The 23,558-nt window shown below is 42.7% G+C and overlaps 1 protein-coding gene across 2 annotated transcripts; it reads left to right on the forward strand.

The window, feature by feature from the left end:
* Nucleotides 1-750: 750 nt before the first annotated feature.
* Nucleotides 751-22,649, forward strand: TTF2 (transcription termination factor 2). 2 transcript variants are annotated; one of them, XM_071561001.1, is made up of 23 exons: nucleotides 751-791; nucleotides 877-988; nucleotides 1,159-1,242; nucleotides 2,344-2,410; nucleotides 2,862-3,788; nucleotides 4,654-4,780; nucleotides 5,898-6,089; nucleotides 6,315-6,472; nucleotides 7,475-7,556; nucleotides 7,868-7,981; nucleotides 9,753-9,903; nucleotides 10,839-10,944; nucleotides 11,954-12,144; nucleotides 13,388-13,541; nucleotides 14,311-14,402; nucleotides 15,225-15,307; nucleotides 15,752-15,894; nucleotides 16,674-16,844; nucleotides 17,447-17,505; nucleotides 18,581-18,734; nucleotides 20,310-20,392; nucleotides 21,361-21,435; nucleotides 22,252-22,649. In XM_071561001.1, the coding sequence occupies exons 1-23, from the start codon at nucleotides 764-766 to the stop codon at nucleotides 22,394-22,396; spliced, it is 3,498 nt and encodes a 1,165-aa protein (XP_071417102.1). In that variant the 5' UTR covers nucleotides 751-763; the 3' UTR covers nucleotides 22,397-22,649. The 2 variants fall into 2 exon arrangements, with proteins under 2 accessions (XP_071417102.1, XP_071417111.1); XM_071561010.1 differs by having other exon boundaries at nucleotides 15,755-15,894.
* The last annotated feature ends 909 nt before the right edge of the window (nucleotides 22,650-23,558 follow it).

Below are 23,558 nucleotides of genomic sequence, written 5' to 3' on the forward strand. Positions count from 1 at the left end.
AATCTTTAAGTGTTTTACTTTTAAAAGCACGTTGAGCTCTCAGGATTTGCCTGGCAGCGGCAGCAGCTCGAGCAGTTTCCGCAGGACAGGGAGGCATCCTGGGTCGAGCTAGGGTTGGGAACGCGGCCGTGGGGGATGTGATCCCGATCCCGGGGCAGGTGTTGGGAGCGCGGCTGTGCGGGATGTGATCCCGATCCCGAGGCAGGTGTTGGGAGCGCGGCCGTGCAGGATGTGATCCTGAATGGAGGGCAGGTGTTTGGAGCGCGGCCGTGCAGGATGTGATCCCGATCCCGGGGCAGGTATTGGGAACGCGGCCGTGCGGGATGTGATCCCGATCCCGGGGCAGGTGTCGGGAACGCGGCGATGCGGGATGTGATCCCGATCCCGGGGCAGGTGTCGGGAACGCGGCGATGCGGGATGTGATCCCGATCCCGGGGCAGGTGTCGGGAACGCGGCGATGCGTGATGTGATCCCGATCCCGGGGCGTTGCCCGAGCCCTTCCCGTGGCTCCGAGGCCACGCCCCTGTACCCAGGCCACGCCCCTGCCCCGTGACCACGCCCCTATTCATGACCACGCCTCTCCGCCCCACCCTCCTCTTCCCTCTCGGGGCGCGGGGGTGGGCGGGGCACAGGGACGGCCCCCGCGCGGCGCCGATTGGCTGCGCACGCCGCCGATTGGCTGCGCACGCCGCCTCGCCCCGCGCTGATTGGTGGGCGCGCAGGCCGGGACGGGATTGGCTGTTTCGAAGGGCCGCGGGCGGACATGGAGGCTGTGCCGTGCCCCGAGCACGGTGAGGGCCCGGCCGGGGGTTCAGGGGACTCGGGGGATCCCGGCTCAGGCTCGGTCTGACCAGTGTGCGCTTCTCCGCCCCTCAGGGTCCCTCTGCTTCCTGAAGACGGGCGTTCGCGATGGCCCCAACAAGGGGAAGAGCTTCTACGTGTGCGGGGCGAAGGGCCCCTCGCAGTGCGGCTTCGTCCTCCCGGCGCCGTAGGTGCAGGGCGGGGGGGAGGCGGTGGGACATTCGAGGCTGTCCCGAGGGAGGCTCCGTGCTGTGTCGATACTGACTCACGTAGTCTTTGTTTTGTCCGAAGCGATTGTTGTTCCGCGGGCAGCTCATCCTGTCTGTAATTCTTCCGCTTCTCCTTTTCTCCTTTCAGTGTCCCGCCTTCTCATTGCTTGATCCATGAGGGCTGTGTGGTGAAGCTGCAAGTCCTGGTTCAGCAGGACAGAGGTGAATACCAGTAAGTTCCTCAATTTTTTTAAAAAAAGCTGGATATCCGCCTTAAAACAGGCAAACCGTAAGTTTCTTCTTCCATCTTATGTTCAATGCCTAAAATGCTTCTCAAATGCGTCTTGCCAATGGTCCTTTCGTTTTTGCAGTTACCGTAAAACTTCAGTCCTGTGATTTAGTAGTTTTTTTGTAATGTTCAACATCCACCTAATCTGTACCTGTGTTCTGTGGGGGAATAAGGGCTGAGCATCTCATTTTTATTGGCATATTTGAAGACTCATTTTGTAGGCTGCTACCTCTTAAAAGTAAAAATCGTTAATAAATATTAAAGATCAGGAGGATGTTCATTATTTGTGAACAAGCGAGACTTGAACTGCCAGCCTTTGAAAGGGGAAAGGAGAGGTTGTTGTACAGGTTGGAACATTTAAAATTGTTTGATGGTGGCTGACTTGTAGTTTCCTTTTAGAACTGAAAAGGCTCATCCAGCCTTGAGGCCTTCACTTGTCATGTTTCAAAATGTTTGCCACTTTTATTAGCAGTTCTATCCAATGGTATAAGCCTAAGTCATCAGATAGTGTTTGTTTTCAACAGAATTGAACATGGCTCTGTGGCTGAGTTTATCCAAAACTCATGATGGCTGCATCAAATTCACCAATTTTTATTCTTGCAGCAGTCCTGGTTGGCTACCAGTTAAAAAAAGAAATCACATCCAAAGCTTTTCTTCTGCTGAGATGCTTTAAAGATGAGGTGGCCTGTGCAGTGGAACTAAATGAAGATCTGTTTCCTTACACCTTGGAATCATAGGACTCTTCTGATGCCCTGAACATAGATAATATTTTTGCCTAAGCAGTTACTTTTTTATTGCTAAAATTGAAAAAACCCCAAAGAAACCCCAACACCCCAAACCCCCAGGAATCGTTATCCAGAGAACAGAGCTCTTGTAAGAAGGTTTATTGCCAGTGTTCAGTGGCTTTTTGTTATGCAGTAGTCTGAATGGGAAGCACAGATAAGAGAACTTGTCTGTGATGATTTTGGTGCAAAGTATTTTAAAGAATGCTCAGAGCTTCTTTGCTGGCTCCTGTGGTTCAAATCTTGTTTTAATCTTTGGTAGGTTGTTTTACCGATGCGTTAAAAGTAACTTAAATGGGAAGAAATGGTGTGGAAATGTCCCGTGGCAGGTACGAGTGTTTCATTTGTATTACAGTATCACCTTATTCCAGCATGACTTTTCATTCCATGTCCACTATTCACCTCTGAGATTACTTAGGGGAAGGTTTTATATTTTCTGTCTGAAAAGTGTATCAGGCTGCTGTTCTCCAGATGAGACTTCTCTTTCCCCTAATTGTGTGAAGTACTCACTGTTCTCCAGTCTTAAAAGAAACATGAATTTGATCTCTGGCTCTTTTCTCAAGGATGATGCTGTTGGAACTTGATCCCAAAACACCCGGGAGTGGCAAAGAAAGCAGAAAACCAGAAGTTTTGTTTTGGCTTTCTTCTAAAATGTTTATCCTGATTCTGCTAAAATGATAGGAAATGTGGTCTTTGTAGAGATTAAAGTCTTGCTCTAAGATGATGAGGTTGTGTGTAATAATTTGTACATTAGCATTTACTCTCTTGGATATGTTTCAGGATCCAAAATCTACCAAAGTGTCAAAAGTCTCAGAATCCCATCCCAACACAACACCTCTCTTCAATCCCACCAGCCAAAGAAATCCGTTCAAAGTGCTAGACAAGAATTGTGCACCATCATTATGGAAACAAATGAAGCAAGGAAATGGAGAGGAAAGTAAAGCAGAAGGAGTAAAAGCAGAGGAGAACGTGCTGGTGTCATGTAAAGAAAAGAAATCAACCTCTGATTCCTCCATAGAGACAGAACCTCTAGAAGGGCTGAAAGTGAAAAAGAAACCATCCACAGGAAGTGATCCAGAACTTCAGGAAACTACAGTGTCTGAATCTAAACTTGGCCTTTCTGAGACCAGGAAAGGGAAAAATACTCTTTGGGAGGAAGAGAAATACAGTGGCAGTGGCAGGGAATCCAAGAAGCCTGTTGACTGTGTGGACAAAGAGCCAGGTGCAAGATCAAAACTCATCCCACTAAGTCTTGGGAAGCAAAATACGAGTACCAAGCCTCCAGAGGAGGAGCAACTTCAAGAAAAAAGCTTAAAAATCTGTGAGGATAAAGAAATGAGAGAGAAAGATCCCACTGGTGAGAAAAGCGGTGAAACGAAACCAGTGTCTAAAGAAGATGCCATTTCTCCAGCAGTACCACCATCCCAGTGTGCTGCCCTGACAGGAGCAGCTGAGGCACAGATCGGGCTGGGGCCGCCACAGCCCGCTGAGGAAGCCCCTGGCAGTGACAGTGATGAAGTACAATCTGTTTATTCCTCATCAGGTGAAAGTAAACCTGAGAAACCAGTTGAGATTCCATCAAGAAAGACAGAAAAGAGTGTGCAGGGTACATCTTTGCCAGGAGCAGCAGCATCACATCATGTGGAAAGACCCCAGGACCGTAAAGAGCTTCATAACCATCTTGTAGTCCAGCTGAAACAGAAAAAGGTCATTTATTGCACCTGTTATTTGTGGGTTTTATTGTTCTGTGTTCAGGGTGACTTCCCTTGCTTGTGACAGGTATCAGAATATGGTATCTCCTCACAGCAGAAACTCCGAATATGGCTTAGGAAGATGGTGCAAGGGAGGGAATTCAGCCTATGCACAGACTAGTTGTGTTAAGCAGAGAGAAGACAATTATCCTTAAGGTAATACAACTTTCTGCATTTGAGGATGCTCAGTTCTGATCCCCCTGAGGTTGTGTCTGTCTTCTACCCTGAAAGTAAGTTGCACAACATGGATTAGTGCACAGCCAACTTAACTTTTGTACATAACGTGGCTGTTGATGGTGGTCTCTCTAAACCTTGTGCAGTAAGAGTGATTAGTTATGAAGGCTCACACTAAGATGAACTAAATTACCTGCCTGTTTGGTTTTTTTAATAGTTGCCAGTAACTAAGTTCTACAGTTTGTAATACCCCTCTGTTTGCTTAGAGTTCAGAACAGAACTTCAGAATAAAATCAGAACTGTTGTTTGTGCTTGTATAGAGAAATGTGCAATTAAGTTAAACGTTGGATGATTTGAGAGCTGTTAAGATTGTCCAAGTCACTTGACTACCTGTTTCATAAATAATGGGGAGGCCTTGTGTCCCCTCCATCTTTTCTAAAGAACACTAATGGTTAGTTTATTTTCTGCTAAAAGACTATTTTATTGCATTGAATGGCACTTGAAGGCTTTTGGAGATTGCAGAACAGTATCAAAATATAAATGATTATGGTGTAGGTTGGTATTCTGCAACTTCTGCCCTGATTGTTCCGTGTTGGCAGAGAGCTTGGAAACCACATTCAGGTTTTGGTTTCTTTCCTGTTTTGCAGAGTACATTGGCTACAGTGAACATTCAGCTGCTGCCAGACAAAGGAGAACGGTTATTAAAGCAAGTGCAGGATTTGGAAGCTGCACTCAGTGCTCTTAATATTTCAACAGCAGATATTAATGCAAAAGGTAGGGCTAATAATTTTTTTGCTCTGGAATTTTATGAAACAGCTTGTCTTACAATAGTTGTTAATACTGAAGACATATAGTTTAAACATATATGTGGCATTTGGTCTGTGTAAAGTTGTCTGTTGAGATTCACTGAATATGAAAAATATTAATTGTAAAGTGTGTGTCTGGGACCAGCTGAATGGAACAACTCTAATGTTTCCTCTGAAGTATGGTGGCTTCCCAGGGGAATTTTCTCCCAGGATTAGGGAGATCCAGGGCTAGTTTTGCTTCCAGCTTTGACTACATGATTGAGTGTCTGTGAGACTCTGGCGGTGAAGTGTTAACTTCCCCTGTTGCAGTATGGAACTGTGCTGTTTATGCATGTTCTTGTGTCTGGATGTTTCAGTTATCAGTTACAAAATGAGCAGCTTTCATTGTGCCATTCCTGTGACATAATTTCCTAATTCTATTGATTAGTATGAATTGCCTGTGGAAGAGAGGCATTTTGTTGAGTTACCTGTACAGTCACCTCAACAGGACAGTTACTTTGTGATCATAGAATCAATTGTGTTGATGAAAAGATGCAGTTTGACAACTGTGGAAACTGAAGATCTTTAGCAAGGAAGCAATAACTCACAAGCCACAACACAACAAAGCAGCCACAGTGCATTATACCACATCTGATTTTAAGCAAGACAGACCTTTCCAGGGAGGCAAGAAAAGCTCATGAGTTCTTGGCCCATTTGTGCTTGGATGCTTTGATAGTTTTTGTGTCCAAAATACTGACAAGAAAGATGTTTTCAAAATTAATAAATCATTTGGAAGCAGTGTGCAAAATTGACCTTGTGTTTGCACTGATCTGATCACAGCTGCAGAATTTGCTGTGTTGCTGTAAAACCATATATTGAGGCTGGAGCTGAAATCCTTGCCTGTCACACAGGAGCAGCCTAAGAGCACACGTGTTAGTATTTGTAGTGGCTCAGGTGATACGGGGACCTGCTATTAAATTTGTGGGACTTCTTAATATTTTGCAAGCAATCTATTGGGCAAAATGAAGGCTCTTCTCTGAGCTGTAAAACAAGTCTCTGAGGTACACTGTGCAACCTTTATAGACTGTGATTTCTTTCTGCTTAAGGGCAGGATAGCACAAGCAGCAGCTGCGATGAAGAATCTTTGCCTAACCCATTTGACAGGCCAGGTGGTACAAAGTTGATTACACCACTCCCACTCCAGGAGCCATCAGCAAAGGCCTCTTCAGACTCACAAAGCCTCCCTTCCACTGCTGTTACTTTGGATTCCAGTAAATATTGTGGACAAAGTTTTGGAAGTAAGTATGAAAAGATTTTTCATTACAGAGAAGAACATTGTTGAGTCCTATTTCTGGAATAATCCTGCAACTTGTGGATATATCTGAGAGTACTAAATCTTTTTTGTTATTGTGAGCTGCATATCACCAACCAGGCATCTGTAGCCACTGAGGTCAATCTCTGAGGTGACAGATCTGCTTGGGAAAGTTATCTTTGTAAACACATCTCATGCCCAATCTTTGCAGTGAACTTTGGTATGCAGAATCTATATGGAGGAAGAATGACAGAAGACCGAATCAGGGCTGTACACAGTGCCATAAAGGAGGCTATTGATCAGCTTCACAAATGTCTGGAAACCTGTCCGACAGAGCAGACAGTAGCTGAAGATCCATCTGGATTGAAGGTGGGTTGATAAAGGATAGAGGCTGTCATGCTGATGAATGAAGCATAACCTCTGAGTCATACCCTGGAGCATCCCTTCCTTTCCACTTTGACATACTTTCCAGTCTTTGTTGTGCTGGAAGGAGATGCTCTAATTACATTCCATCCATGGGATTTGCTTCATATTGCCAGTACTGGTGTTGTACCCTCTTGCTGTGGTGTCTTCAGAACACTTAGTGTTTGAATGAAGTAGCAGAGCCTCAGAGAAAGCAACCAACCCAAACCCTTTTGTTTGTACGTAACTGGCAGAACAGAGGCATGAGGAACAGGCTGAGAATCTTACTGCTCTTTTTTCTGGTGAACTATAAGAAATAGTCTTTCAAAAAAGCGTTTCAGGTAATTGACTTCATACAGCGCAACAGACTCCAGAGGAGTCAGTTCTGATCTGCTAAAGAGCAGCTCTTTATCTGTCAGGTGATGCAGAACCCATATTTGAGGTTATATAAAAGGTATTGGAAGGCACATGCTGCTACAGGATGGTGTGTTGATGCCTATATGTTCTTCCACTTGTTACATCATCTTGGGATCTTTCAAGTGCTGGGGAAGGCCATTTAATGTTCTGTGATGGTAGTATGCAGTCCCTCTTCCTGTTTTAAGAGTCTGTAGGGGTCTTAGACTTGTTGAGAAAAGGGGAAGTGTTCTCAGTTCATTTCCTTGACAGTGATACCTGTTATGAGCAAGGTAGTCTTGGGTGGATTTTCTACCTGCTCTCTCAGAGCACTGTGAGCCACTAGGCTGGTTTGTCCATGAAGCCTTAGGAAGACTCATATATGGTACTGCTGACCCTCTGTCAGCACGAGTTGCTTACCTTGGGTCTCCCAGTCCATGTGGAGAAAGAGCAGGCAGGTAAACTCTGTTTAGTAAGATTGTAGTAGAACAATTCAACAGGATAATTGGTACAGGAAGCAGAAGTGTCTGAATTTTGCAAGGTGTTTCCTTCAAGTCCTCTGTCTCGCCCTATCAGGTTCCCCTGCTGCTGCACCAAAAGCAGGCACTTGCCTGGCTGCTCTGGAGAGAGAGTCAGCAGCCATGTGGAGGAATTCTGGGTAAGCAACAGAACAGGAAAGTGGGTTTTGGGGGACAGATTTATAGCAGCAACGGTTTGGCATGTAACTTTCTTGAATGCCCTTAACTAGTTAGTTTGTAGGCATGTTGAAAGGGCTTGTTTTTCTGTGCCCTATTACCAGTACAGCTATTAAACAATTAAAAAAACCCAATACCCTGAAATTTTCATATGTGTATTTTTTATTTTCTGTGTTCCCCGGGGAAATTTTTGTTGTAGTATTTACCTCAGTGTGGGTGTGAGGTAAGAGGGCTCATTTCTGCAGCTCATCACAACTTCTGTGTCTCCTTCTAGCGGATGACATGGGCTTAGGGAAGACTCTAACGATGATTGCTCTCATTCTGGCCCAGAAGCAGCTGAAGACAGAGAAGAGAAAGGAGACCTTGGAAATATGGCTATCCAAAAATGGTACAGCATTGTTTCCATCACACCGTACATACATTATGAAGTGCCATTGGAAGTGCTTAAATCACTATAGGTTAATGGCTCATATAACACTTTCCTTCTGTAGAAATGTTATAGTTTGAGCTGGCAAAATGCCAACTGCCTGGTACCCAGTCAAAAAGTCCACTCCCAGAGCAGGAGAGTGAGGGAAAACAGCAGAAACGAGGCTTTAAACATGGTGAGGTTTTTATATTTATATAGAGAAGAAGAGAGCTTAACACAGAATATGAAATAGCACATAGTGACAGGAAGCAACAACAGGCTCACCGAGGTCGCCCCAGCTAACAAGCAAAATTCCAAACCAACCAAACCTCCTCCCCAAAGGAAACCTCCCAGCAAGAGGGAAAGAGGAATTAACAGGAATATGCTCATGTTCCTGGGTAAACAGCCGCACGGACCGGCAGCAGGGCCTGATATCAGCAGTCGGAGCAGGAACCCCCCTGGTCAGAAGCATGGACCGAAAAGGGGCGAGACTCCTCCCCCCTTGCTTGTTATACTCCCCGACACTTCCTGATCATGTCAGATGATATGAAATACCTCTTTGGCTGCTTAAGTCAGATGATAACCTGTCCCCTCTAATCTGTGTCACATCCTTTGAGGCCTGCTAAAAACTGAGGCCTAAATGGGGACCTATGCTGACTAAAGCCAAAACTACTACAAGAAAAAATCTCATTGTGTTTAATATTTACTGCGCTCTCTTGCAAGGCCTGTCTCTTGACCAGTGTCATTTGGTCTTCCATGGGATGTCTAGGATTTCCCAACTCATTACTTTATATTGGTTTGGGATTTTTTTAATTGACTGTTTTCCTGAAACAGTTAAAGTCGGCATATGCTGTTCTGAGAAAAGTTTCATAGTTGTTTTTTTTCGTAGTGACTTAAAATAGTTACTTCTCACCTCCCTGTGACTGATTTTTTTTCATTTTCCCCTCTCCCCCAAGATTACTTTTATCTTCTCCATGGACATCAGGGATGTTAGGGTTGTTAAAGGGTCTTGCTTCTTTGTCCACAACCTGTTACTGTCTGCATCCTCATGGGACTGATTGGACAACTTTTCCCTGTATTGCCAAGTTTACTGACTGTGTGTTTGTTTTTCCTGAGTGGTTCAAAACAGTAACATTTCAGTCTTCTAGAACAGGAGAGAAGAATTTACTTGATACTGTATTCTCAGGATCGATAAGAGTTTGTTTCTATATTATAACCTTTCAGGCTTATCCAGAGGACAAGGTCATGGGTTCGAGTCTCAGTGGAGACCGTACTGGGCAGTTCAATGCCTCCCTGCCATCCCATCCCGTCAGATCTCAGATGCTCAGCAGGGTCAGCCCCGGTTAGTACCAGGGACTGTAGACAGTCCCGAGGACTTCCCTGTCACTATCTAAGCTCGCTCGGCCGTGGCAGATGAACCTCAGGACTGAAATTGTGGGGCCAGTTCTGTGCACGCTGTGCCTCATCTAAAAAATCCACTGCGCAGGCTGGAAGGGCACACCCACGTGGGGAGAGCCCTGCCCAAATCTGCGTTTGCGAAGTTTGGCCATACACATACACATCCAGAGGAAATGCATAGGTATATGGCATAACTAACAGCCCCCAAGAATGTAATGTAGAGAGGTCCACTTCCCAAGCTGTACTCACAGGAAAAGTGAACCACTCTTCTAATTGTTGTGAATTTCCAAAATTTGTGTCACTGTTTTAGTCTAATGTGAAGACATTGAAACCTGTCCACAATATTTTCTTTCAGATTCCACTGTTATCCCTTCCAACAGCACTTTAATAATTTGTCCTGCATCCCTGATCCATCACTGGAAGAAAGAGATTGACAAACGTGTGGCCTTTGGCAAACTGAGGGTCTATTTGTACCATGGGCCAAACAGAGATAAGCATGCAGAGGTGTAAGTGCTAAACCATAAATATGACCAAGAAAAGTAAAATACTATGTAGCATGAGATTGTGTTTATCGAAGTTGAAATTCAGTGGCTGTGGAATGATGGAAAAAAGTGAAGTATGGAAATGTGGAGGATCTTAAAGGTCAGACTGATGTCTGCTGTCGAGGTGTATATAGCAAAACATTTATGGCCTGTACCCATAATGAGTGTTCTGGTGAAGGCTGTTGCTGCTTCTCATAATAACAAAGGGTATATTTGCTAAAACATCTCTTGCTTGCAGAGATAATCAGTGGCAGTTTCTGCCATGCTCGTGCTCTGTGGTTGTGGGTTTTTTTTTTTAATCAGCTCAGGAAGTTTTCTGCACCTCTTCAGGCCATGCTGAGCAGTATTTCTAAGTGCAGTATTTCTAAGCTCAGCAGGGTCAGCCCCAGTTAGTACTTGGATGGGAGACCTCCTGGGAATACCGGGGGCTGTAGGCTCTAGTCCTGATGACTTCACTGTCCAAGCTCTCTTGGCCGTGGCAGATGAATCTCAGGAGTTAAAGGGTGGGGCCACTTCTGCGCACGCTGAGCCTCACCTGAAAAAATCCACTGCACAGGCTGGAAGGGCACACCCATATGGGCAAAGCACTTCTGAAATCTTTATTTGTGAAACCTTGCCATGATTTCTAATCAGGGTCCATCCCAAGTGGTGTGCCTTCTGTACCACTGGCTTTTCCTGGCATCTGGAGCTTGCTGTGTCTGCTTGCAGTAACTATAAAATGGGGACAATGCATCCTTCCTGCTTGACTGCTATGAAGCTCAGTTTTCTGTAAAACTCAGCATTTCAGCTCCTGTAGAACTGTTGTTCTTAAATGTATCCTTCAGCATGCATTTTGTCTGTCTTGCAAAAGGAATTTCTCATTTGTTCTTGCTCCTGATTACTATTTTTCCTTTGTCAAGGCTTTCTGGACATGATGTTGTTGTCACAACCTACAGCCTTCTCTCCAAGGAGGTTCCCACAAGCAAAGATGAGGGGGAAGCTCCTGCTGAGGACCATGATGTGGGGGTAAGAGGCCATACTGTTTATAAGGAATTGTGTTTTGTTCTGAGGTGTTGCAAAGCCATAACTGCTTCAAGTAACACCTAATATGCTCATCTGCAGTGAGCAGCAGCTTGAATTTTTTTTTTCATAAGCCCCTGTTGAGTTTATACAATAAAAATAAAGGGATGAGAGAAAGTGCTGTGAAGTTCAGCAAGCCAGTGTAGAACAATATTCACAATAAGGCTGTTCTGTAGAATTAGAGGATACACTTCACTGAATATGGTGGCAATATTCCAAAAAGTAATTTTAAGAATGCAGTGATGAGTCTCATACTCCTCTTGAGGCAAAGATGCCCGTTTGATATTCTTTGTTGCTTGAAGCACATGTTACATTAATATACCAGAAACAAACTGTGCTCAAGCTCTGGATCAGTCTGAACTGGGACTGAGGCAGTTTATGTGCTGCCTTGAAGAGACAGCACTGTGTTTGCTAGGCCGTGAAAATAATAAAGTGATCGCTGAATGCTGACTGAAATGACTACATGGCATAGAGGAATTCCGTTGCTGGTGTGGATATTGCTGTGTCCTGCCTCTGCGTATAGATCTAGATGTAGCTCCTCTTAAAGAAAACAGGATTTTGCATTTCCTGAAACTTCCTGGAGGCATCTATAAACCTGTTGAGAGATCAGAATAATTATATGTGGCACTTGGTCTCAACCTAGAAAAAAATTTACTGATACGAAATGCCTCTTTGGAAGGAAGTGATATTAAAAGCAAGAAAAACAGCAAAATATTAGAAATTTCCATTAAAAACAGGCAAATGTGTTATGGTCTTTGGCTTATAAACTGTCATGGAAGCCTTAAAGAGTTGATTTTTTTGGACACCATTTCTTACCTGATAGTAAGAACACAAATTACTGCTGACTAACATCAGGAAAAGACTTCTCTCTGGACAAATGTGTTTGCTTGTGGCTCTATGGAGAGCCTAGCAAGGTTATTGCTCTAGGTTTGAAATAGCCTGCTTTGTCTTTCAGAATGGGTCATCTCCCTGTTCCCCTCTGCTCAGGGTAGCTTGGGCTCGACTTATATTGGATGAAGCTCACAATATTAAAAACCCAAAGACTCAGACAGCCATAGCTGTGTGTAAGCTGAGAGCTGGTGCCAGGTGGGCTGTCACTGGGACACCGATACAGAACAACCTGCTGGACATGTACTCTCTCCTGAGGTGAGCTGGCTGCACGTGGCCACGTGGACGGGAATCCAGTTCTAGTAATTCTTCTCTGATGAAATGCTGAAGTTGCTTCTAAGTTTGAGATGTTTTTAAGATGTGTGGAGTAGTGGAGACTGGTTATATTAACATTTCAGGCCCTGGGTTGCAAAGGTTGTGGCTGAGGCATTGTGCAAGGCTGAGCATGTGTCTGCTGTTGCTTGTAGCTTTTCTGCTTCCAGGGAGGACAAAGGGGAAAAGACCTCAGATCTGGGTCTCCAGGATGAATATTCACAACACCAGTTTTAATGAACAGAAGTTTTGTGAGTTAATCCTTGTTGCTTACCAGGACAGCCTCTGAGCACCTTCTTAGAGTGTTGTGCTACAAGGGCATTGAAGGAAAGGGTGAAAACTTTGGCTTCTCTGAACAAATGATACACAGATGATGCTCATTGCTTAGGGAGGGTGTAAGTGCAGATGCCCATTCTGGAAGATTTACAAAGAAATAAGAGCTTGTTTTGCTTATTAATGCTTTCCTGCTTAAGAAGAAGCACTTTTCTCAAAGATATTCTGGATGTTTGATTCTCTTGTGTTCCAGAGGAAGCTTAAGTCACACAGGTGTTACAGGCCTCCATGTTGCGGAGGGCCTGGGAAGAGGCCAGTGAAGATAAAAGCCTTGAAGAGATCAGGAGGCATGTTTTTCTCAGGCCCAGTGCTTTTAAGCACTGTTAGCTTTTTCCCTTGTAAGTCTAGTGTTCTTGACTTTGGAATAAATTTTCCTGAACTCCTTGCAGTGCCTGGCATTTTGGGGGTACCTGAGTGTTATCCTACTTCACAGGGGGAAAGATTGCGTTTGGCGTTGGAGAAGAACTTGCATTTTAAATTTATTTTTGATAATTGAAATTAATTTTCTAGTAAGAAGTTTGGTATTTGGAAATAACAAATGAATATGCTTTTTTGGCAAGTGCCTCTGTATCTTGATGTCTTTCATTTGCTGGTGATGCTTGAGACATAATGGGCTAAGAGAAAGTGATGGGTACAGAATCAGAAGGATGTGTTTACAGTGTTAGTGATGGGAATACTTTTCAGCAAACGAGTTTTCACCACCAGTTATACTGGAAGTGTTTTACTGCTCCTTAGTGATGCAGCTACAGCATTTGGAAATGGTTTATTTTGGACAGCAAGGAATTTGGTTGTGGTCACTCAAGAGTAACTGAAGAACTCTTCTTCCCTTAGTATGAAGTCTTCCTTGCTGTTGTAGGTTTCTACGTTGCTCTCCTTTCGATGAATACAAAGTGTGGAAGTACCAGGTAGACAACAACACAAGGAAGGGAGGAGAAAGGCTAAGCCTCTTAACCCAGAGCCTCTTATTGCAGAGAACTAAGGATCAGCTGGATTCGACTGGCAAGCCCTTGGTATGAACTTCAACCCTCCACAACTATACCATCATTCTGTTGTTTTCCTTGCAGCAGTCAGGTCTACTTATTTACATGTATAAATTTGTTAATGGATGGGTTTTCCTGTCTATTGCAATCTCTTGAGCAGGAGAAGCAAATGCCTATGTGATGCTTTAGTTGCTTATCCAGAAAGCAGAAATATACAGAATAATTAAACCTTCTAGTTTTAAATCATGCAGACAACAATATGCCAAGTAATTGCAAGTAGATGGCCACTTAGTGGGAAGTTGGCCTAGCTTGTTGAGTGAGCCTGTGTCCCTGAGAATCAGAGCTGCTGTGTGTCATGTGGGCCTGATGTGTGCTGGAGCATTGGCTTCCTGCATTACTCTTTACAAACAGTATGTTAAACCGAGGTCAACTGTAAGCCTTTAAAAGGTGTAGTTTTGGAGTACTGTCTGATTCTGAATGGGGAAATGAGAAGCTACTTTAACAATGCAAAATGAATCCCTCCATGGTAGATATGGAACAGTACATACTTGGTAGGTCATGCCTCTTGTTCTTGCATGAGTTGGAATAAAGATTGTTATCTTGAGTGTTAACCAGGCTATTTGGAGTTCTGTGAGTATCTGTGTTGGGTCATAGTTACATTAATACAGGGAGCTTTAAAGAATAAACAGCTGTCTTCTGAGACTTAGAATACTGTGTTAGATCTTTGATTGCTGATGTTTGTGATGTTCTATAAGACTTTTGCACTACATACATCTTATCCTGTGAATTTTTACTTCAGGTATCTCTGCCCCAGCGTAGCACAGAGTTGCATCAGTTAAAACTTTCAGCAGAGGAACAGTCTGTGTACAATGTGCTCTTTGCAAGATCCAGGTATGAATGTGGGTAGAGACACTGTATTTTGTGGGTCTAGTTCTTACTGGTATGAAAATCAAGAAGAGAAATCCACTTCAGATAAGAAGAGTTTTTGGACAAACTCCTGTTAATTTTTTCCCATTCTGATTTACCTGTCATGTATGTTTGAAAATATATTGCTTATTCTGGTAGTAAGCAATACTGATTAATGCTTTTTTTTTTTTCTAAACTGAGATCTGGTAAATGGACTGGAGTTGGACCAAGGGTTGGACTTGATGATCTCAGAGGTCTTTTCCAACCCAATCGATTCTATGATTCTATGATTTTGTCCCATGTGTTCATGCTTGTATGAGCTTTGTATTCTAACCTTACACTTAATCTCATTGATTTCAAGGCACCAAAGACTTGGAATTGCAGCAGTAGTTCTCAAATGATGATGTGCCAGCACCTGTAAAGGAGAGAATTGTCATGTTTGCTCTGTGATACTTGTGCAATCAGAAATTATGCTGCCCTCCCCAAATGGCTGTAATGCAAGCCAGCATCACTTTGTACTCTCCCAGGGTCCCTTTCAACAGTGTCAATATAAAGAGTTTTCATTCCTTTTAAATGCAAACTTAAAGGTGTCCTTATACTTGAGGTATTCCAATAAGCAGACTTACTTCATCTTTGGATTTCCAAAATGGATCTTGGTTTTAATCATACTCAGACAAAACTGAGGTGGGGCAGGGGTTGTGATCATTTTGTGACTGAATTAGTGCATCATCAGCTGCTTGTTAAGCTCAGGGCCCTCTTGTCTTTGCTCCTGCTGTAAATTCCAGTGTATTTGTCTTGTTTTTCCAGGTCAGTACTACAATCCTACCTAAAGAGACAAGAGCAGAAAAATGAAGGCAGAGAGTATGCTGGTGGTAACCCCTTTGAGAAAGGTTTGAGCAAACCCTCCTCAGAAAACATTTGCAGAAGTGCCTCTTAAGTGCACAGTTAACACGGGGGAACAGACATGGCCCCCTGGGGTCAGGACTTCAGAAATCTTTTGGATAATGCTCCCCATTACAGAGAATCCTACCATAGTATTCCAAAAGTATATTCTCACTGTTGTGGCTCTGGGAAAAATCTCTTAACCTTTTGTGAAAAAAATTTCCTTCTGAAATAAAGGTCAAACTGCTCAGAGAATATATGTCAGTATTATAAGGTTCTCTGACTTACCTGTCTTTTTTTTTTTTAAGTGGGGTTTGATGGGTTCTTTTGTTAAATCGGATATTTGCTTGCCCATTGATTCTTGTCTTATTGATGAATCTCTTCCTGGAGGTGGCTGACTGGTGCTTGGAAATGACTCCAAGAGCTCTTAGTGTTTTGTTTTTCTTCCTCAGCAGTTGCACAAGAGTTTGGAGTCAGTCAAAAGGAATGTTTAGCAGGCTCACAAAGTGCCTCCCAGGTCTCAAGTACTGTCCACATCTTGTCCGTGCTCTTGAGGCTCCGTCAGTGCTGCTGCCATCTCTCCTTACTGAAAGTGGTAATTGCATTGGATTGTAGTGGCGTGAGGTGTTTTGTGGGGATATTTAAGTGTTTTTGTAAGCAAACAGACTTTGTAACACCCTTGAATTTCTTAGCTAGGGAGTTATGAACTGAGCCATTTCTAGGACACTGTTTTAAAGCCCAAGCCCAAGATGTTTTAGATGGGCTTAACTTTCTATTGAAGGGTTCCCCTGCAAGCCTTATGTGGGCAGCTGTGCCTCTAGAAATACTTTTGTTTACATTAAAAAAAAAACAAACAAGCAAACAGAATTTTAATGAAAAAAAAGTTTTTGTCTTAACCTAGCCTTGAAAAGTGCACAAGTGTAGCCTGTGTCAAGGGTTTGTATGTTGGAGAGCTCTGTAAAGGCTTTGATGCCTTGCATGGAGTAGATTAACCTTTCAGAAGTTTTTGGCTCTGTCATATAAAGCAGCTGTAGAATAAATTCAGCTGTTAAGGGAACAGGCAGGAATTTATTTTCTAACACCTTTAATCTTGCTGTTGTTAAATGCCGTGGGAGAGGAATTCTGAGGAACTGGACCACAAAAAATGGCTAAGCTCACACGCTTTCCTTACACTGCCCCTCCTTGGGGCAAAATAAGGGCCCAAAGGGACTGTTTGTCTGACACAGCAGTGTTTTTCAATCATTCAGTCTTCATATTGCATAGCATCCTTCAGACTCACTGTCCTTAGCAGGCATTGTGCAGACTGTGGATCAGTATTGAGTTTGATTTCAGCCTTGACTGTGATCCCTTATTATATTACTTTCTTTCCCACAGGCTCTGGATCAAGTTAACTTGAACAGTGAAGGTCTTTGCCTCTCTATTGAGGAACAACTTAGTGCTTTAACACTGTCTGAGCTTCAGAGTCCTGATTCCAAATCAACAGTCTACCTCAATGGCACAGCTTTTAAAGCAGATATCTTTGACATCACCAGGGAAAGCTCCAAGGTATTTTGGTTGTGGCTTTCTTACCTTCCTTGAGAAGCTTGGATTTCAGCACTTTGCCTTTTAAATTTTTCAAGAATTGTCACACCTTGGTAATTGCAGATCAGGGTAAGTTGCCAATTTAGATGAAATCAGATGAGTAGATTGATAGCCTTCTTAACCCCTTGTGGGAAGGCTCCAACTTCTCAGGTGTTGAGGGGTGGTTCTAGTAAAGCTGTGACAATCTGACTGCTGAAAATCTGGCAGTGAAAATCTTGAATACTGATTCACAGAAGTTCAGCAAAGCTTGCATGTGATACTGTGGTACTTACGAAGAGCTGGCAAAAATTGGATGGCAGCAAGAGGAGAGGTGGCAATAACTTGACTTCTCACAGGAAGGTTGGAATCTATAAGACATATTTATATGATTTGATTTCCTGGCCCTGTTTTCTGTGGTGGCGCTGTTCTTACCGATGACTATTAAAATCTCTTCAAAGTCTAAGCACAGAAGAAATTCCAGTTGCAAAGCTATTTTGATCACTTTCTAGTTTAATCAAAAAGAGCCAGCCACGAGCTGGATTATGAGAGCAAGGAGTCTAACCATTTTTTTTTCTTTTCCCCTCCAGATAGCTCACCTCTTGACTGAATTGAAAAGTATTCAAAGTCACTCAGAGCTTCAGAAAAGGTTAGTAAGCATGTCTTTTTCTTTAGTCATAGTGATTGAGAGAAGCATATTTCTTTACAACAGCAGAACTAGTTTTAAATAACTAAATACAAAACTCCTGGTGTGGTAAAATGGTGACAGTACTGCAATAGTTGAACACAGATTTTGAGGAAGAAAATATGTAAGGCAAAAGAAGGCAGTTTTAAGATACAGTTAAGTGTAAACATAAGGGAATATGTAAGAAATTTCAGGCCTTGAGGCCCATGAGGACTCTTTTCTCCAAAAACAGATCTGGGAATAATTTGGTTGTGCTGACAAATATTTGTCCTCAGCTCTGCAACCCACACCACAACCCAAAAAAAGTGAGGGAATAAAGGAGAGGTTAAAACTGAACCTGTTTGACATAAAGGAATGCTTTGATTAGAGGACCTGTAGTGTACTCTCACTGTGCAGGTTCTCCCTGTCTTTGCTGTGCACCAGACTGCAGCATTACAGGGTTTTCTGCTTGGTTTTGTGTATAGTGCAGTTACAAGTGTGTGGCTGTGGTGACACCTGTCAGGTTGGGGCTGGGTTGGAAGGGGAAATCCTATTGGGCAACTCCAGAGCTGCACCATACATAGAAAGCTTTTTACCAAAAAGCATTCTCAGCGTAAGAATGGGAACACCAACACTGCTTTTGTTCCCTTCAAGAAGCCATTGAACAAATTATTGCCTCGCAAACTGTTTAGGCCAAGAAATTGGTGAGTGAGAGGCTCAGGGGAATCCAGATTTAGTGTTGCTGTTGATTTTTGTGTTTTGCAGAAAAAGCTCAGCATTGTGACTTGGAGTTGTGGTTGGTAGGTGGAAATGTAAAATCCAGAAATGGAGGTGAAAGTTATAGACTTAATTGATCTGAAGTTTATTGGGTATTAGCCCTTTACAGCAGGTTCTACTGCTACACTTACAAGTGAATCTGTTTCTGAGTTGGGAAGGGGCTTGACCCTAGTTTGCAGTGGGGCAGACTGCTTGAATCATTGTCTCCTGGGTGAGACACTGCAATAACTAACCTGTTAAAGCACACACAGAACTTCTTGTAAGCTCCCTGCTCTCTCTCCAGTGTTGTTGTCTCTCAGTGGACGAGTATGCTGAATGTTGTGGCCGTGCACCTGCAGCGACTGGGGCTGAAATATGCAATACTGGATGGCTCTGTCAATCCTAAACAGAGAATGGATGTGGTAGAAGAGTTCAACAACAATCCCAAAGGGCCTCAGGTACACAATCAGGGCAGGGAAAACAGTCTCTAGCACTGCTATGAGCAGCTGTGATAGCTGACTTTGTGATTCCATTTGCTGGCACCAATATCATGTGTCTTCTAGGTGCCAAGATCAGCAGGGGAAAGAGGTAGCTGTAAAAGCAAATGTACATCTTAAAATGGGCAGGAGCAGCTGCTACAAAGCTTCTTTTGATGCCCACCTTCTGTACTAAGACTATCAAGCTCCAAAACTAGTTCAAAGGTTGTCTAAATTGTGTGTGTTTAAAGATGCTTTTTCCAGAGTCATGGGGAAGATGTGGGCTCAATTACCTCTGCTTAGAGCAGGTTGGTTGTTCCCAGCTCATGCTTCTGCATTGGAAGATGTTTCTTTCTATACATCACCTGCTTGCCAAGGAGCCTGTAAGACGTTATCACTAGTTTTCAATACATAGATACTTTTTTACCAGACTAATCTTTTTGAGAAGAGAGGACAATAGCTGAATCTGTGAAGGAGGCTAAAATAACAAGAGCATATCTTACCCTGGAATAAAGATAGGAAGATGGGGACTGGGTCAAGAGGTCATAGTTTTGCACACATCCAAAATAAGTTGAGCTCATGTGACTTCTTTCACTTTTGAGGTTTTGGTGTTTGGGGAAAGAGGGGGGTGTGTGCCTGGTTTAAATAATAATGAACTACAGTGTGTTGGCTCTTGAAAATTTTGGCCAAGGGAAGACAGCTTGCCAGAGGACTGAAGACGTCTGAATCCAGATTAGTCTTTCATAGGGATTATATTTTCAACCGTATGCCAACACTGACCTGACTGAGGCAGGACAGGCTGTCTCCTCTGAGCGTGGATCTTTGACTGGAAAGGGAGAATGTGGTGCATTAGCTTGTTGTCTTTGCTGGATTTCTTGAACAAGTGGCTATATACAAAATAGCTCTTTCTCCTTCTAGCTTTGAACTTGAACAAAGCAAGATACTGCCAGCTGTGTGCATAGCTGACCCCTTAAAAAAGATCAGGGTTTTAAAGTACCATGCTGTGAAACTGAGTAATAAATACATATAGCAAGTGTCTCTGTTCCTTTACTGAGTTCACTTTCTGCCTGTACGAAAAATGTTCTTTAAGTTGACCACATGCTATAGGCTCACTTCTTCCCAGCTACTTCTCTTTTCCTAAATTCTAGGTCATATGAAAGCAAAGTGAAAGGAGTAGCAGACCATTTCAGTCCATCAGCCTGTCTTTAAATAATTGTTGTTAATTCTGAATTGGTGCTGGTCAGTCCCATTGTTGGCATCGGGCTGTCCTCAGAGGAGCTGGTCATTTCAGTGGGACACAGAGAGTGTGAACCTTTCAGTCTTTCCCGTAGCCTGTAAAAATGTATCATGTATGGAATGCTGGGCTGGCCTCTCTGAGCTGTGGCTTCTGAATCCAGGCTTTTGTGTCTCGTCAATATACAAGCTCACAAGTATATACAGTAAATATACACATTTAATACAAATATTATAAACAGATTATTTCGGGTTAATAAGTGTGGTATGTGAAGCATTCATTTTTTGGAAATGTGCTCCTTAACTTTCTTTTGGCCTCTGAAGGTGATGTTGGTCTCGTTGCTGGCTGGAGGTGTTGGACTGAACTTGACTGGAGGAAACCATCTCTTCCTTCTTGACATGCACTGGTAAAGAGAAATAAAAGTTCCATCTCTGAGAGTATATGTTGGGCATGCTGCTTACTTTCTCACTGCATGTATTGTGATGTCTGGTACAAAGGGGTTAGGAGGGAAGTGTTAAGCTTAGAGTAAGGGCTAGTGATTAGTTGTGGAAAAGTATTTTTACTACAGCCTTCATCCAAGACACTGAATTGTGAATCCAGTGCTCATTGCCATGAAATACAGTTCTATGAAGTTAAGAAAACAGAGGAGTATGACAGCAATCCAAAGAATGCAGCTCTGTATCACAAAAGGCTCCTGGAGACTTGGCAATCCCTGGCTTAATTTGTTACAGTAATGAAAATGGTACAGTAGCACCTACAGGCAGTTTGTCTTGAAACAAATCAATTGTGTTGAGCATAGTCAGCAAATGGGCATAGCTAAAGTACCTTTGGATTTACATATTTTTCTATGAAAATACTGTGTATGAGCTCCTAATACTTGTCTCTCATCAAAGTCAGAATTGCAGTTTTTTTAAACTAAATGTTGCTCATGGGAACTTACAAAGCAAACTGATGTGCTTGAGTACAAAACCAGCTGCTGAGTAGCAGCATTAAGGAGATGTGTCTACAATATGGAAGTTACACCAACAATAATTTTTATATCAGTATTTTTGAGCAGTGGCCTCTTTCAATGGCATTTGCCTTTCTGCTTCACACTCTGTCCTCACTAGCTACTGGGCTTTCTCTGAGTGCTCACTGTTGGCCAGAAATATGGGGCTACATGGACCAGTGGTGTAAGTCACAGTTGGCTTTGTGTGGAGTTGTAGCATTCTTCTACCCCCAGGGCAAAGAGAAATACAGGTCAGGCCAGGGTGAATACTGGCCATCAAGCTACTAAACCTAAGGTAACGTGGGAGCAGTTTTAGTTTTACAGAGGTCAAAACAGGCAAGAAGATGAGGCATCTATTTTATTTATTAAATTTTTTTGCCTTTCAGGAATCCTGCTCTCGAGGACCAGGCATGTGACCGCATATACCGAGTGGGGCAGCAGAAGGATGTTGTGATACACAGGTCAGGATTTTACTTAGCAGTAAATGAGGGAGCTGCTGCTCATGTACTGCCTGGCTTGGGTCAGTGAGACAAGGCCTCCGTTTCTCTACCTAAAGCTAGACACAAGGTCTGACAGTGGGATTGACGTTTGGGCTGAGATAGAACACATGAAAACGTTTTTATGTGGCACTTGCCTGCATGTTGCTGTCCTGATATCTAGCAGGGGTTTCTTGTTTTTCAGCCTGTTGTTTAGTGGGAATGTCCTGTTCATTCCTAAGAATAATTTAGGCACCAAACCATTTCTCTTAATTCAGTGGAGATTTTTCACTGTGCTCCCTAAACCTGGACCTTTGTAGTTTCACTAATAAAACCATATAGAACACTTCTATTTACTGGCAAAGTTGACTTTTGGAAAAAGCATCTGTACCTAAGAACTAAAAGGTAGCATAGTTACTGTAAATGCACAGCACATTCAAAGACACTGGAATCTAAAATGCTATGTTGGGTACAACACTTCTGGTGTAATAGATGCTGTCGGTTATCAATCAGTCCCTACAGGATTTTGTCACAGATTTACTGTTGCTTCAGATGATCAAAGTTGAGGCCTGAAGTGCATCAGATTTATTTTTGAAAGGTTATGGAATTTGGATATGAGGACAGCTGGTTTGTGTTCAGAGGTATATTTTATCAGTCACATGATAGGCTAATTATTAGTTTCTAAGTGAGATAAGTCTTTAGGAATTTGCTGGGGACATTTTTATATAATGCTGACACTTTTTCCTAGCACTTGAGATGATGTGCCTTTGTTTTGTCTTTTTTGCTTTTTTTTTTTTTTAGGTTTGTCTGTGAAGGAACAATAGAAGAAAAGATCCTGCAACTCCAGAGGAGGAAAAAAGGTCTTGCCCAGCAGGTTCTGTCAGGCAAAGGAGAGACCCTCACTAAGCTCACTCTGGCTGACCTCAAAATTCTCTTTGGCATCTAATTATCTTTTGCAATGCCTGACAGAAAGTAATTTATACTTACAAGTCACTGTGCAGACTTCAAAAAAAGACTTCTGTTTTGAGGTGGTTGTTTATTTTAAACAACTACATTTTGTAACTCTTACAGGACGTTATCAACTCCAAGAATTTGTTTCAATACTAAAATTAGATCATGTATCTAAAAGTTAATAAAATTATAAGTTAAGCTATTGTTTTAAACCACTTTTTAGTAAATATTCGAAATAAAAATGTGCTCATTTCTTGGTTTTCTATATATGCTTTTTAGTTGGAAAAATTCTCAGCACAGGAGATGGACAGGCATAAGTGAAACAGGAACAAGAGAGACAAATGAGGTAGGAAGGCTCAGGTTGAGTGATGAGGTTGGGTGGGCGTGAAGGAAGCAAAACAAAATTGAGCACAGTACTGTAAGAAGCATGTATAAACTTCAGAATCTTTAAATAACAAAATTAAGAGAGGACTTAGAGGAATGCTTTGCCTTCTCTTTTCTTCTTTAGGAGGACTTTTTATACCTAATTGAAGAACCATTTTTATATCCTGCTCCAAATATTTATTCAAACTGGGAAGTAGATTTCTGTTATGTTCCTATGAAACAGAATCTGAGTTCCTGATTATTTGAGGTTTCTTTATTTCTGAGTATTTAATAGACTAAGATTTCCTTGATGCAAGCCTTTTAATGTATAGACTATTGCTTAGCAGATGGTCCTATTTTTTTAAAAGATGAGTTGCAAGTCCTTTGCTAATGGTTTGTATTCTCTTTCCTACCAGAAGTGGTATTTGCAAGTGAGTGAAGTTTCTAGGCACGTAGTTTTTAAATTGTTTTGCATCTTCTCTGCTTCCATCTCCCTTTTCTGCATCCCTGGCCATCTCCAGTGCACCCTTCTAGTTTTCTGTTGGTTACTCTGTTTCTCTAGGAACAGTTCCCACAAGTTCCATACCAGACAAGGGCATTTGACAAGTTTAATATTAAATGGTAGAGCATGACAGTTACAATGCTGACATGAAACTAGGTCTTGGTTCCTGTGTGGTCATTCCCCATGGAATAAGGTAATAGGATTTGGTAGCCTTTTGAGTGAAGGAGAGATGTAGTTGCAGTGTCCTGGTGACGAATTATATGGCTGTGTTAGTAATTTATCTGCCTTGACT

This window comes from Pithys albifrons, chromosome 1 (genome assembly GCF_047495875.1).
Source record: "Pithys albifrons albifrons isolate INPA30051 chromosome 1, PitAlb_v1, whole genome shotgun sequence".
NCBI lineage: Eukaryota > Metazoa > Chordata > Aves > Passeriformes > Thamnophilidae > Pithys > Pithys albifrons.